General features: G+C 40.3%; 1 protein-coding gene across 2 annotated transcripts in view; it reads right to left on the bottom strand.

Annotated features, from left to right (window-relative positions):
* The window catches only part of EIF3A (eukaryotic translation initiation factor 3 subunit A), a 56,186-nt gene that overhangs the window by 10,892 nt on the left and 32,121 nt on the right, over positions 1–13,173 (bottom strand). Inside the window, exons 12-20 of one of the 2 annotated variants that reach the window (XM_050958926.1) lie at positions 12,704–13,051; positions 12,053–12,157; positions 11,542–11,655; positions 11,077–11,199; positions 9,494–9,647; positions 9,103–9,287; positions 6,477–6,565; positions 962–1,528; positions 654–931 (exon numbers count right to left, since the gene is read on the bottom strand). In XM_050958926.1, the coding sequence (XP_050814883.1) occupies positions 654–931; positions 962–1,528; positions 6,477–6,565; positions 9,103–9,287; positions 9,494–9,647; positions 11,077–11,199; positions 11,542–11,655; positions 12,053–12,157; positions 12,704–13,051 (1,963 nt within the window). Of the gene's footprint in view, positions 1–653; positions 1,529–6,476; positions 6,566–9,102; positions 9,288–9,493; positions 9,648–11,076; positions 11,200–11,541; positions 11,656–12,052; positions 12,158–12,703; positions 13,052–13,173 lie in introns of both variants that reach the window. The other variant, XM_050958925.1, reaches the window with a different exon arrangement.

The raw sequence follows: 13,173 nt of genomic DNA, 5'->3' as shown, positions 1-13,173 counted from the left end.
CCACCCTGAGTGGGATCCACAAAGACTTGACGAAGAACCTATGTTTAATGTAGGTCAGGTGCCTCATTCACGTGAAGAAATCCATACTCCCCATAGTAGTTCAGCAAAGAGCTGAATAAAATCTGTATTTTTTAGGACATGTCCTCACTAGAAACATTAAAAGCGCTGCTACAGCAGCGCTTTAATGTGGCTGTGTAAAAAACCACCTCCACGAAGGGAATAGCTCTCAGCGCTGGTGCACTGTCTACAGTGGCACTTTGCCATTCACAAGACAAGTGAATTTCCAGCATTAATATTTGATCTTTAAATATTTGCTACAGAAGTAATAAATATTGATTTAAAAAAAAAAACCCACAGTAAAATGAAAAGGATCATTCAAAATGGGAGGGAGATCCAAATTAGCCAGATTGATCCAGCCATTTGCAACAGAAAATTAATAGACTCATACTGATTCCTAGTTTGAATTAGAGCATATCTTTCAGAAAAACACCTAATCTTGGTTTAAAAATAACACACAGCGCTAGCTCCAGTTATTTCTGCTATCTCGAGTATCTAGTACTTAATATACATCTTAATAAACTCAGAACATTTCATTTTTGGAAGAGGGATAGAATTATGAAAAAATCCATAGTTTAATTACAAAATTATTTTACCTGGTTTACCAAATGGTCTCCAAGGACCAGGTCTTGAATCATCACCACGCCTGGGCCCTCTGTCATCATCCCCACCACGCCATGGACCCCTGTCGTCATCACGTCTTGAGAGTCGATCCTCATCTGCACTACGCCAGGGGCCTCTGTCCTCATCTCGTCTGGAAATTCTGTCATCATCCAGGCCCCGCCTAGGTCCCCTGTCATCATCTGCAGTGCGCCAACTCCCCCTGTCGTCATCCAGACCCCGCCTGGGCCCCCTGTCGTCATCCAGGCCACGCCTGGGCCCCCTGTCGTCATCCAGGCCACGCCTGGGCCCCCTGTCGTCATCTGCAGTGCGCCAACTCCCCCTATCCTCATCCAGCCCACGCCTGGGACCCCTATCTTCATCCAGCCCACGCCTGGGACCCCTATCTTCATCCAGCCCGCGCCTGGGACCCCTATCCTCATCCAGCCTGCGCCTGGGACCCCTATCCTCATCTGCAGTACGCCAACTCCCCCTGTCGTCATCCAGGCCTCGCCTGGGCCCCCTGTCGTCATCCAGGCCTCGCCTGGGCCCCCTGTCGTCATCTGAAGTGCGCCAACTCCCTCTGTCCTGATCTACACCCCGCCTAGGTCCCCCATCCTCATCCACACCCCGCCTGGGTCCCCTGTCCTCATCCCGCTTGGGTTCTCCATCCTCGTCCCGCTTGGGTTCCCCATCCTCATCCACACCCCGCCTGGGTTCCCTGTCTTGGTCCACATCCCGCTTGGGGGCTCGGTCTTCGTTTGCTTCCCGGGAAGAAGGCTCTTTCTCTTCAGCACCACCACGTCTAAGCAGATCATCTCCTCTTCGGAAAAGTCTTTCATCATCACGCCCTTCTCCACGGCGCCATTCCCTATTAAACCACGTGAAAAGTGAAGAAAGGTTTACGTATTAGAGCAGTGGGTCCAACCTGTGACCCGAGATGGTGCACGTTATGAAGAAAGTGTGTAATTGACTGCAAGTTGAAAATCTGTTCCCCAACCAGTCCCCTTGCTATTTCTAACTGGAAGTGTCTGAATCAGCCTCATCACTGTCAAAAGGAGGCATCACCTCCCCCGTTGCCCCAGAAACTGCTCTGAGCAGCTGTTGTCCCTTCTAGGCTACAGCTGCTCCCCTGCTGGCCACCTGCTGCACTGCAAAGAGAATAAGTCTGGCTGCTCCACTGACTCTTCCTTGCTGATTTGTGGGAATCCAAGAAGAGTAGGAAAGGCATTAGAGGGGTGCTGCCAGAGTCTAAGCCCTGGCCTACACTGGGGGGGAGGGAGAAATCGATCTAAGTTACGCAACTTCAGCTATGTGAATAACGTAGCTGAAGTCAACATACTTAGATCTACTCACCGCAGTGTCTTCACTGCAGTGAGTCGACTGCTGACGCTTCCCCATCGACTCCGCCTGTGCCTCTTGGCCCGGTGGAGTACAGGAGTTGGGGGGGCCCTTACCCCGTCCGCATCCCCCACTCCCAGACCCCAGCTCTGGGGGGCGCGGACAGGATTGGGAGGGGGTACCACTGGTCTAAGAGATGGATGGCTCCCATCTCTTCCTCACACAGCCACACAGTGCAGTCCAGAAGTTGGTGACCAACAATCACATACAGGTCCATCACAGCAGCCTTGGAATGCTTTAACTGGCAACAGTCCCGTAGGGATCATAATCCAACTTGGAATGGTCAGAAGACAATGCGCTCCTGGCCTCTCATCTTCCTCACCCTCTGTGCTAGGTGGCTGCAAGTAGGGAGGTACAGGATACTGACAGACTGACTATGCCTTCTGGGGACTACCTCCTTCTGAAGTGATGCAAAGGGAGCACAGCAAAGGCAGAATCTGCGCCATAAAACTGATTGTGGCTCCCTGATCTTTTGAAGTATGTTTCGTCCTCAAAGCTGAAAAGATTGGATACCACTGGATATGAGTGAGAGCTTTCTTCTTTGTCATTACTCAAGATATATTGTTTATTTTAATGCTTCACCAAGTGCTCTATATACATTTGGCCTGTGTACTACACCTCTTCATTCACAACAGTACTGAATACAGTAAGGATGGCATCTATTTTACATATTTATACAGGTCATAAGCCATGATTCTGTCAAGAGGTGAAGGTTTCCTCTCAATTTTAGGAAATTAAACTATTTGTGGGGAATGAGGGGCAATTTACTATGAAGATGGAGGGTGGTGTGTGTCTTTTAGGAACTACAAATCAAGGTGTTAACCTGGATTTGAATGTCTGATGAATTTGAAAAGATATGAAACAGTAGAAATGCACATTATTGGACATCTTAGAGGTAAACCACAAAGATTTGGTTAAAAAAATAATAATGTGGGATTCCAACAAGAGGGGAAGAGTATGCCGCTGTTAATTTGACACAACCCATACCTCAACAATCTTGAGAAATCTGAGCTACAGCTTCCTGTTTCTGCTTCCAGAATGAGGGAGAGTACAATTACCTTTAACAATGAGACAGCAATTCTATTCTAGACTCCTATTTGCACTCAAACTGGAGAATTCTCTTTCAAGCTAAAGTTTTTCCTACTCAGTCTCTGGTGAAAGGTGACTATTTAGGAACACTTAACAAAATTAGCTGTATGGGTGCTCTAAGCTGACAGAAGTTGTAGACTTTCTTTTGCTATGGTTATAGATGTCACAACTCAGATTCCTCAGGATCTTAAGAAGGTAATTGTAAAATACTGTGCCAATTACTTCTGCTAATCTTTGTACCTTCATGATTGTGAAATAATTCTTCAGATGGAAAGAAAAGTCAGGAGATAGGTACTGATTAGGGGCAACTGGGAGCTCTTTCCACAGTGAATATGGCTCTCTACTTAAATTCCCCTTAGAAATTAAATATGTTTATTGACGTTAGAAAGCAAATTGTAATCTCAGTCAAACACACTAACTTATAGGGAATGACGTGCACACTTGTGGGAGGCTATCATACAGAATGTTCTATAGGAGGATAACTTTTTGCAACAAAAACTAATGATCAGACAAGATTATTATTCAGTTCATTAGAGAATGGTAGCAGCCACTCCACACTCATGACTGCAACCCAATTTCCAATATAAGGTTTATGAGGCTTAAAGTAGGATGCCTTTGCAATTCAGGTAGAATTTTTCTACCAAGTTTCATGCTAATCAAATGGAGGGAGGAGCTGGTACTAGGATCTCTAACTTTTCCCCAATCTTGGTGGATGACAGTAGTTTAAGAATTCTTATGCTCACTCAAAACTCAAAAAGTACATAAGATACACACATGAAACACACGTCAGGCCTTTTTTCCATTATCAGAAGCACATAAAAAACTATTTGGGGCTCCTCTGGGGAGCAATTTGAGATGTGCAAAAGCAATGGATCACCATCACTGATTTTTTTAAGAACAAGTTAGACAAACATCTATCAAGGACGGTCTAGATATACTTATTCCTGCTTTGGCACAGAGGGAATACACTTCAGGACCTATTGAGGTCCTGTCCAGCCCAACATTTCTATGATAGCTGAAATAATATCATCCCCTCTGATGAATTCCAGGGTTGTCTTCTGGTCCCTCTCAGGAATTAGAAGTGCTTGTTGTGAACAATCTCTATTTTCCCTAAAATGGGTGAGCTGGAAACAGACACTCCTGTTGACGGTGCATTCTAGAGCAATTGCCATCCTTCTAAGACCAATCTACTTTTTTGATGGAGAGGTAATAATTTTATATAATGTTTTTAGGGGTGATAAGTTCCTCATTCTGAGGCACACTGCACAGCCTCTATTCAGTTATAAACTTAGTTTCCTCAGCTGTTTTGGCAAATTGCAGATATTATCTGGAAGATTACTAATTTTGTTGCTGGATTCTAAGAGATTTATGCTTTCTTTTGTTTCTTAAGTTGACTATCTTCCTTGTATGGTGAAGGTTAACTCTCCATTGACTAGACACAGGTTCTCAGCCTGGGGTTTGCAAACACATCCAGCATGTGTCAGGACTACCCTCTCCTTATGGCTAGGGAGGGGGAATCTGCAGTTTTTTCTTGTTGTAACACAGGGTCATGGTCCAGAAAAGGTTGAGGACAACTGGGACAAAATGACAGCTAAGATGACCACCCTGAAGTCCTGGGTAATCAGTGTGAGGCCTGCCTGCACTCTACAAGTAGTTCCACGATTATGGACTGTCATATGGCTCTTGGCATTTGAATGATGAATTAAATGGTTTCAAGTGAAAAATCTACGTTTGCAGGACAATCTCTGAATTTCCTTACCTTTACTAGTGTCCATGGGACGATTCCAACATGACACCATTTGTGCTAGGAGCTGTAGACATAAACTAAATATGTGTTCCTGCTGCTGCTCTGTGTTCTGCCCTCTATATCACTGCCTCTGCCTTAATTCAGAAATAGATTTCTGAACATTTTATTCAGTTGCAGTCAAATCTACATTACTACAGTAGAGTCCTATATAAATTAACACATTCCTTGTACATCCAGACTACCACTAAAACCAATGAGACTTTTGGGTGCACCAATAATACAGGACCCCTACCCTTCATCTTAAGCAATGTCAGAAAGTATTATGGCTGGATTTGACTTTAATTACTCTCTTGGGACAAATTAAAAGAATTGGTCAAGAAAATGTTCAATAGCCTTGCATATTAGCCTGTACTGATTTTGATTCCTCTCTCAACATTGTAACTGCATGGAAGAGAAAGAAAAAAGTCCTAACCGATGCACTGAGTTCCCAAAGACCTATATTTCTCCTATGCAGTCATTCTCAAAATCCTCTCAGTTATCAGTGAACGTACCCAAATATCCTAAAATATTCAGACCCAGGATAAGCATTTTAGCAAAAGAACAGCCTCAAAATACTGAGTCCTTAAACGCTCCCTTTTCAGTTTGTTTCCCTTCTCAATTCATGACATTTCTTTAGCTCTTAGTTTCAGCTTGCAGCATATATTTTCAACTTCTGTAAGGCCACGTCTACACTACCCGCTGGATTGGCAGGTAGTAATTGGTCTATCTGGGATCAATTTATCGTGTCTTGTCTAGACGTGATAAATTGATCCCCGAATTGATGCCCGCACTCCACCTTGGCGAGAGGAGTAAGTGGAGTTGACAGGGGAGCCGTGGCGGTTAACTTGCCGCCATGAGGACGGCCAGGGAAGTCGAACTAAGATACTTTGACTTCAGCTACGCTAGTTGCATATCTTAGATCAATCCCCCCCTAGTGTAGACCAGTCCTTAGTTATCCTGGATTTTTAATTTCTTGCAAGGCTTTGAATTTTTGTTACAAAGTTCTTCAGTATCTCTCTCAATTCCTTAATGCAAAATTCCTAATATGACAGGCCATCACAAAGTCTATATCTAGTCACTCTTTCCCTTATTTTGAGCTCTGCAGCAAATCATTTAAGTAAAGATGATGGTTGATTAGGCTGCAGATTTAGCAAAGGAAAAATCATATAAGCAGCTGCTGGTTTATTAGAGGTTTGGTGGCATCCACTGGATTTAATGTAAAGGTTTAAATAAACCAGGAAGTTTAATTGTATTCAGTGTTCTAGATAAAAGGATGCTTGGATAAAAGCACAATAGAGTTTGGATGGATGTTTATCATATCTTATCACAAGTCCCCTCTTCCCTATTTGCATTTTTAAATAGCTATACTCCTTCTGTCTTATTTTGGAATCCTTACAAAGGAGTTTAAAAAAATCCTTGAGGATAACTTTCAAAGATGCAAATGCTGGCCATAATAGAGGCAAAGGCTATTCAGACTGAAAACAGGAAGAGTGTCTACAAATTGGGGCCCAACAACCATGATGCTGGATTTCCCTCTACTTACCTCTCTGGTGGTGCTCGTCTCCATTCTGATTCTGGCTCAGCTGTTCGTCTCCAGGTGTTGTCAGCATCTCTATCACCCCAACGAGATTCCTATATTCACCACAGGTAAACGGTAGCATCAGCTTTGGTAGCACAAAAATACAGAACTTCTAATAGTTGCAATCCATTCACTTAACATCATGCTCTGGCACCAATTAAGCTGATGTTCTCTACAATGTAACGCTTGAATAACTGTAAATTGGCTGAACTAAGGAACAGATCTATCAGATACTATGATACAAGTAATATTTCTTTAGGTTTAAATTCTAGATTAATACAACAAAAACTTTACTAGAGCTAATTAAGTGCATGAGTAATATTGTAGTGTGACTGTAAGCAGCAGCTAGCTTTTTTAGCTAAGAAATATTAGAACTCAACTCAGACATTTTAAATGAATGCACTACCATAAACAGCAGCAGATGTCCAGTCACTTCAATCCAACTTTTTAAAAAGTGTTCTTCATTCATTACATGATATGACCCACTGCTGTTATAAGGTTTTCCTTGGTTATAAGTGTTTACAGGTACTATGGATACAGAGTACCTTTACACATTTATGTGTCTAGGAAGTCTATCTAGATGTCTAGACATCAAGCACAAGATGGCTAAACCAGAGCTGCTAATCTTCCCAAATCACCTCCTTTTTCAACCGCTGTGAACATCACCACCATCCTGCCTGTCACTCAGACCTATAATCTGTGGATCATCTTTGACTTGGATCTCTCTCTAGATCCCTACATTCAGGCTATGTCTAACTCTTGCAAATTTTCTCTCATCCATCCATACCACTAAAACTCTCATCCAACCTCATCTCGTATCTCAAATACAACCTCTTTTTCTCTAGCCTTGACAAATGCAGTTGTGCCCCATTCATATCCATTCAGAATACTGATGCAAAGATCATTCTTCTAGTCCATCGCTTTCATCATGTCACCTACCCATCTTTGAATCCCTCCCGTGGCAACCGCTCCTCTATCGCAAATATAACCTGCTTGTCTTCACTTTCAAAGAAAAGCCCTCTACAGCCTTTCACCTCCTATTTGCTACTGAAAATTGCTACTGTTGACTCTTGCCTTCAATTGGCCACTGATGCCAGCGTCCACTACCCACATGCTCAATTTTCAAACAAGCACCTTTGTGCTTTCTCTCCTGCTATGCATTATCCTTGGGAGGAGCTCCCCATAATCATCTGCAAAGCTACCTTATTATCCTCCTTCAAACTCTCCGTTGTTGTGATGCCTACAAAAAGATTTGACAACGGTTAAGCAGCTGGGGCTCTGATACTGTTGATCATGCTGACTAATACTGCCTTAATGTTTCCTTATATTCCCCTATCAATATCAATCTGTTGTCTCTCTCATTTTATAATTATGATTATAAGCCCTCTGGAGGCAGGGACCATCTTTTTGTTCTGTGTTTGTAAAGCACTTAACACAGTTTTTTTTGTGATTCACAGACACACCATTTTACACAAAAGCTATTAAACATTCAGTTTCTGACTGAAAAGTTTTCCCTGTACTAGAATATGCACATGTAGTAGTTCTAAATTGAGAGCCCTGTAGATAAAGTTCTCTCTGCACAAAAGATCACAGTTAACTGCCTAGGATCATGCAATCCTTGCTTTCAGTGAGTCTGCCAGTTGTGAAGGCATTTTTTTGGATGATGTGGATACCTGTTCCCTAGGAACTGGAAATCAACTTTTTCACACAGGCAAATTAGTAATGGACAAGAGTGTCACCTGGTATTAAATGAGCTGGTGGTTTTAGATATTGTTTGCTAAAAACAACCACTTTTTCAAAAATATATTTGTAGAAGAGTACTTCTACAAGTATTTCTACTTGTTTCAGTATCTCCTTGAATGACACATCAAAAGGAGGACCTAAAACAAGCTTTCCCATCAGCAAGTATTAAAAATTAGAAAATTTCAAAGTTCTGCATAGGTAAGTTTCAGGATGTAACATACATTTTTGGAATGACATTATTATTATTATACCAATCCCCAAAATAATGACACAATTTAACTTATGAGTTTGAATTTTTTTTTAATTGCTATTTCTAGTGTACTGTACTGGGAAAGTGCATTATTTCAGTCCTATTTTATAGTATGTTTTCAAAATGATAGCGTCTGATTTTTTAAAGATATTTTTTAGTCCTTCACTCTTCTAACCTAATTATAGCGAGTATGTTTATTTTTATGTTTAGACTGGAGTTTCCCTATAATGGCTATTCTGATTCACAACTTTAGCATAAGCCATTACAATTTTGTTCCTCATTAGTCCCTCCCGATTCATCTGCGCTGACCACAATTAAATCTATTCTCCATCCCTTTAAACATATTGGTTCAATTTGTTGAAAACTAATTTTCTGTGGCCAATGAATAAATTGTCAATCGCTAGCACCCAAATATTAACTTCTGAACTAGACAAGCAAATAAGCACACAGAATTTAAGTAAACTTTTCCTTACGGGTTGTACACCTCTACATGACTTTCATTAGCCCACCTAAAGCGCATTTTCAACTCCTTACAAAAGAGAGAGAGAGAGAGGAAGAGCAATCAGCCAATTAAAAAATAAAAACAAATCACAGTACCCTTCTTGAAAGTGGGTCATCAAGACCTCTCCGCTCCTCTTCTCTGCGACGCTCCCTCTCTTCAATTTCCTGCTCTCTCTGACGTTTTTTCCTCTCTACTTCTTCTAGTTTTCTGACACGCTCCTGGTATTCACGCTGTTCCTGCTCACGTTTTTCACGCTCAATACGTTCCTTCTCTTCGAGCTCTGCAAGAAGAATTTGTATTCTTTTGAAAAAAATAAAAAACTACCAATAGAGCAAATCCTCTCGAACGAAAAGGAACGGAAAAATTTCCTACTATCCAATGGAACACAGTGACCTATACTTGACTTTGAAAGATTCTGGGACGCTTCAAGAAGGAATGAGATACAATATCCCTCTGTTTATTCAGTGCATGTCTCTTAAATTTTACCTTTAAGCATTTTTTCTTCTCGCAATCTCTGCTCTTCCTCTTCCTTTTCTCTGTAATAAGAAATACGCCTCTCCTCTTTGCGTTGTCTCTTACGTTCCTCCAAACGATTATGTCTTTCTTCTGCTAACCTTTCTTCGAACTGTTTGAGTTTTTCCTGAAAAATAGCAAGAGTACAAGTAAAACCTTCAGAACTCAATCCAATAGCTGGAGAATTATTTAGGTCACTGAACAAAGACGCAAATAACTACAAAATAGTAATGTCAACAAATTTTGCAGTAGTCATCTTCACTGGCAATTTTACGGGGTGATGTTTACACTTTCCTCCTGCCAACCCCCTTCTGGGAAGTTAAGAATAAAGGGATGCAATGGTCTACCTCTGAGAAATGGAATCAGCATCCACAATGCTAGTGCTTTGTTTCCTCAGAAACCCAAGTATGATAAACAGATGCCCAATCTCTCAGAAATCACAGGTAGTGCCCCAAAAAGAGTTGTACATAGCTACCAGAAAGCTGCTAAAACCTCTTCCCTCTTTAACAACAAGATAACTTAAATTCCTACTTTTGTGGAATATTGATTTTGACAGTTTCTCATATCCCTAAAAATCTCAGGAAAAAACTCTGAAGAGGTAACCCCTAAAGACAATAGATACATTTTTAAGATAATAATTTTCCCTTCTAAATTCTATAATATTTATGGGCAGAATATTGCTAAATCTCCAATACACTGCAGAGAAATTCAGTGAAGTTTTCAAAGTGCTAGAACAGGAAGCTAAGTCACACAATTTCAATTGCATCTCTTCTCCCCTTTCATTTATCTAATTTAGGTATGACCTGTTCAGGTCAGGAACCTAGTATCATATCTAAAATACCAGAGATACCTCTGTAACACATAAGTGATCTGCTGAATCAACTAAAAAGACAGAACTGAAACACAAGAATTGTGTTAAATTAAGTCTGTTCTTTAGATAAGAAACATTTTCGTGATTACTCTAACCAGACGAGCAACTCCAAATTGTGGTCTGTGGATTATTTGTGGTCTAGAAGAGCTGCTGGCTCTTTTTGTGGTCACATGCTGCTGGCTATCCCTCATTTCCATCTGCTAAACCACACTGAAAGGCAGCTAAAATACATCTAGTAATGTTTTAATAATTACTTTTCCATGTAAGCGACTGTGGTAGATGCCACAGCAATTTTAAATGACAGTGCCTTGGAAGTGACAGGGTCTGCCAGATCATCAAGTGGACATCTCCGCTCCCATGCACACTTTATTAATGTAACTCTCAATGAAAGAACGAGGCCTCTCTGGAATTACAAAATTGTTCTGTGGCTCTATGTCACATTGTGGCCATCACCGTTTGTCTTTTAAAGGGTCAACTGTCTAAATTTGAATTCTTTTAGATTGCCAGAAAGGGTTTTCCCCCAGAGTTTCAGAAAAATAGCAGGGCAACATCTTTTTAGTTTAAACAGACGTTATCTTGTCTAGCTCCATTTGTTAATTCATTTGTATTTTTCAAGTGGAACACTGAACTCACAAATTAAGTACTTTATAGAAATGCTTTTCCAACAAAAACACATGATGTTTACCTGATAAATGGACTGTCGTGCTGCCTTGAGCCTAGATACAAATAAGTCTTTATCCTCCAACATCCTTGACATCCTGTTCTTATGCTCCAAGGCTTTTTCGCGTTCCAGCTGCATTGTGCTGATCTACAAATATGCAAAAGTAAAAATATTAACAATTTTTTAAAATTACATAATATTTGTCTTTATAACACATAACAAATCCTCTAAGGATGTTTAACCCTCAGAGCCCACAACCAGAGGCAGCTTATCAGACAGCTGACACTTTCTCTAGCTGGACTGACACAAAAGACATTGCTATCCATGAGTGGGAAGAAAATAATGAGAAACAGAAATAATCCCCTATGAACTAAATCACAGCTCCCCTTCTTGGATTGAGCTGGACAACGGAAAGCATACATATGGACAGATCTAGTTTTTATATTGAGCACCAAATGATGCTGCTGTACAAAATCAAAATATCCTTACCCTTTCTTCTTCTTGCTGTTCCCACAGGTCCATATCTCGGATTCTTTGTTCTTCATAAGCAGTCTTTATCAGAGGAATTTCTTCCAAGCGCTTTGCTCTTTCAAAATAGTCAATCTAAATATAGAAAACCAAATGTATTATACCTATAATGTATAAAATAAAGACCAAATCTGGTATGCTAAAAAAATATTTCTACTTCACCCAATATATTTGCTGCCTCAGTATTTCCAGCATATTCGTCTTTGAAATATGCAAAATTGCACCAGTTTAATCCAAGGTGTGATTTTAAACCAATTTAGTTAAATTGGTGCAGATTTGTGTGTAGAGACTCAAATCAATTAAAACCTGGCTTGTATGAATTCAGCTTGCCCTGTATCTCCAAGCAGCAAGGTAAACTGATGCTGTTTTAGAATCAGTATAAAAGTGTATCCAAACAGGGGTTCACAATGGTTTAACTAAACCTGTGTAAGTTTCTATATACCCACCCCCATACTCTTGTTGCTTTGTATACCTTCTTTTCCTGATTCTTCAGACGTTCTTGGAGTTCCTTCTTTTCTTTCTCCAGCTGTTCAACCTGTTTAGCCATGATGAAGTCAGGGTCCAATTCTTCAAGATCCTACAATCAGATATTAAAGTTAATACAGTACAGAAAGCAAATAGTTGTTTCCTGGCATGAATGCAGTCTCCTATGTTTACTTTAATTTTTTTTTTTTTTAATTTTTTTTTTTTTTTTTGCAATTTCTCATTTAACTTTCAAACTAGTTGACTTTCTGAACATTTTTAGGCTCCTGTTAGTCTGTTGTGTAACTTGCATTCTACTTTGAAGACATGTCATAGATTTTTATCTGAATTTTACCTAAGATATAGTCCCGTTGTCATGGTACAATTTGGATATCTATTTCATGTTTTATTACTAGGTAGGTATCTAGATGGTAGAAATCTTCAGTCCCCTCTCAAATGGCTGGACTTCTTTCCTACATGTAAATAGCTCCTATCTCAATGATTGATCAAATATTTAAATTGCCCAAATTGGTAGTCTCATATTTTTAGGAATGTCTTACTGACATAATAACAAAACAGGTGGAGAATATGAAATTTAGGCAGCTGAATAACAGTACAAGAATCTAGAATAAATTCAATATTCCAGTAAAAAATTGCTAACCTCAATATCAATATCTTTGAATGCCTTGGCTCCCAGTTCAGTCTTCTTAATCTGCTCCAAGCGTTCACGAACAGTTTTCTTTTTGATTTGCTCATGTTCTTGCAGAATACGCTCTTTCTCTCTCTCTTTTGCCTCCTGGCGCAGTCTCTCTTCTTCAGCTTTACGAACTTTTTGAAGTTCAGCTTCACGCTGTTCCAACTCTTCTTTCTCACGCTGAATGTTTAGACTTTCAAGACGCTCCTTTCTCTCCTCTATAGTTTGACGACGAGCAAGGATACGCTGATGCTCTTTCCTTGAATTTTTTAAGTAAGCAGTGACAGCTAACTGATGTTGTTCTTCCTTCTCTTGCTGAATGCAAAATAAGAACAAGACAGACAATTGGTTGGTATCCCTTTAAAATTCCCAAGTCATGAGAAAGTGAAACATTATAAACTAGACAACTCAAAATCATCTTATTTCCTATATTTGGT

Source organism: Gopherus flavomarginatus, chromosome 6, assembly GCF_025201925.1.
Source record: "Gopherus flavomarginatus isolate rGopFla2 chromosome 6, rGopFla2.mat.asm, whole genome shotgun sequence".
NCBI classification, from domain to species: domain Eukaryota; kingdom Metazoa; phylum Chordata; order Testudines; family Testudinidae; genus Gopherus; species Gopherus flavomarginatus.
The sequence above is the reverse complement of the archived record's forward strand: the minus strand, read 5'-3'. Positions and strand labels throughout refer to the sequence as shown.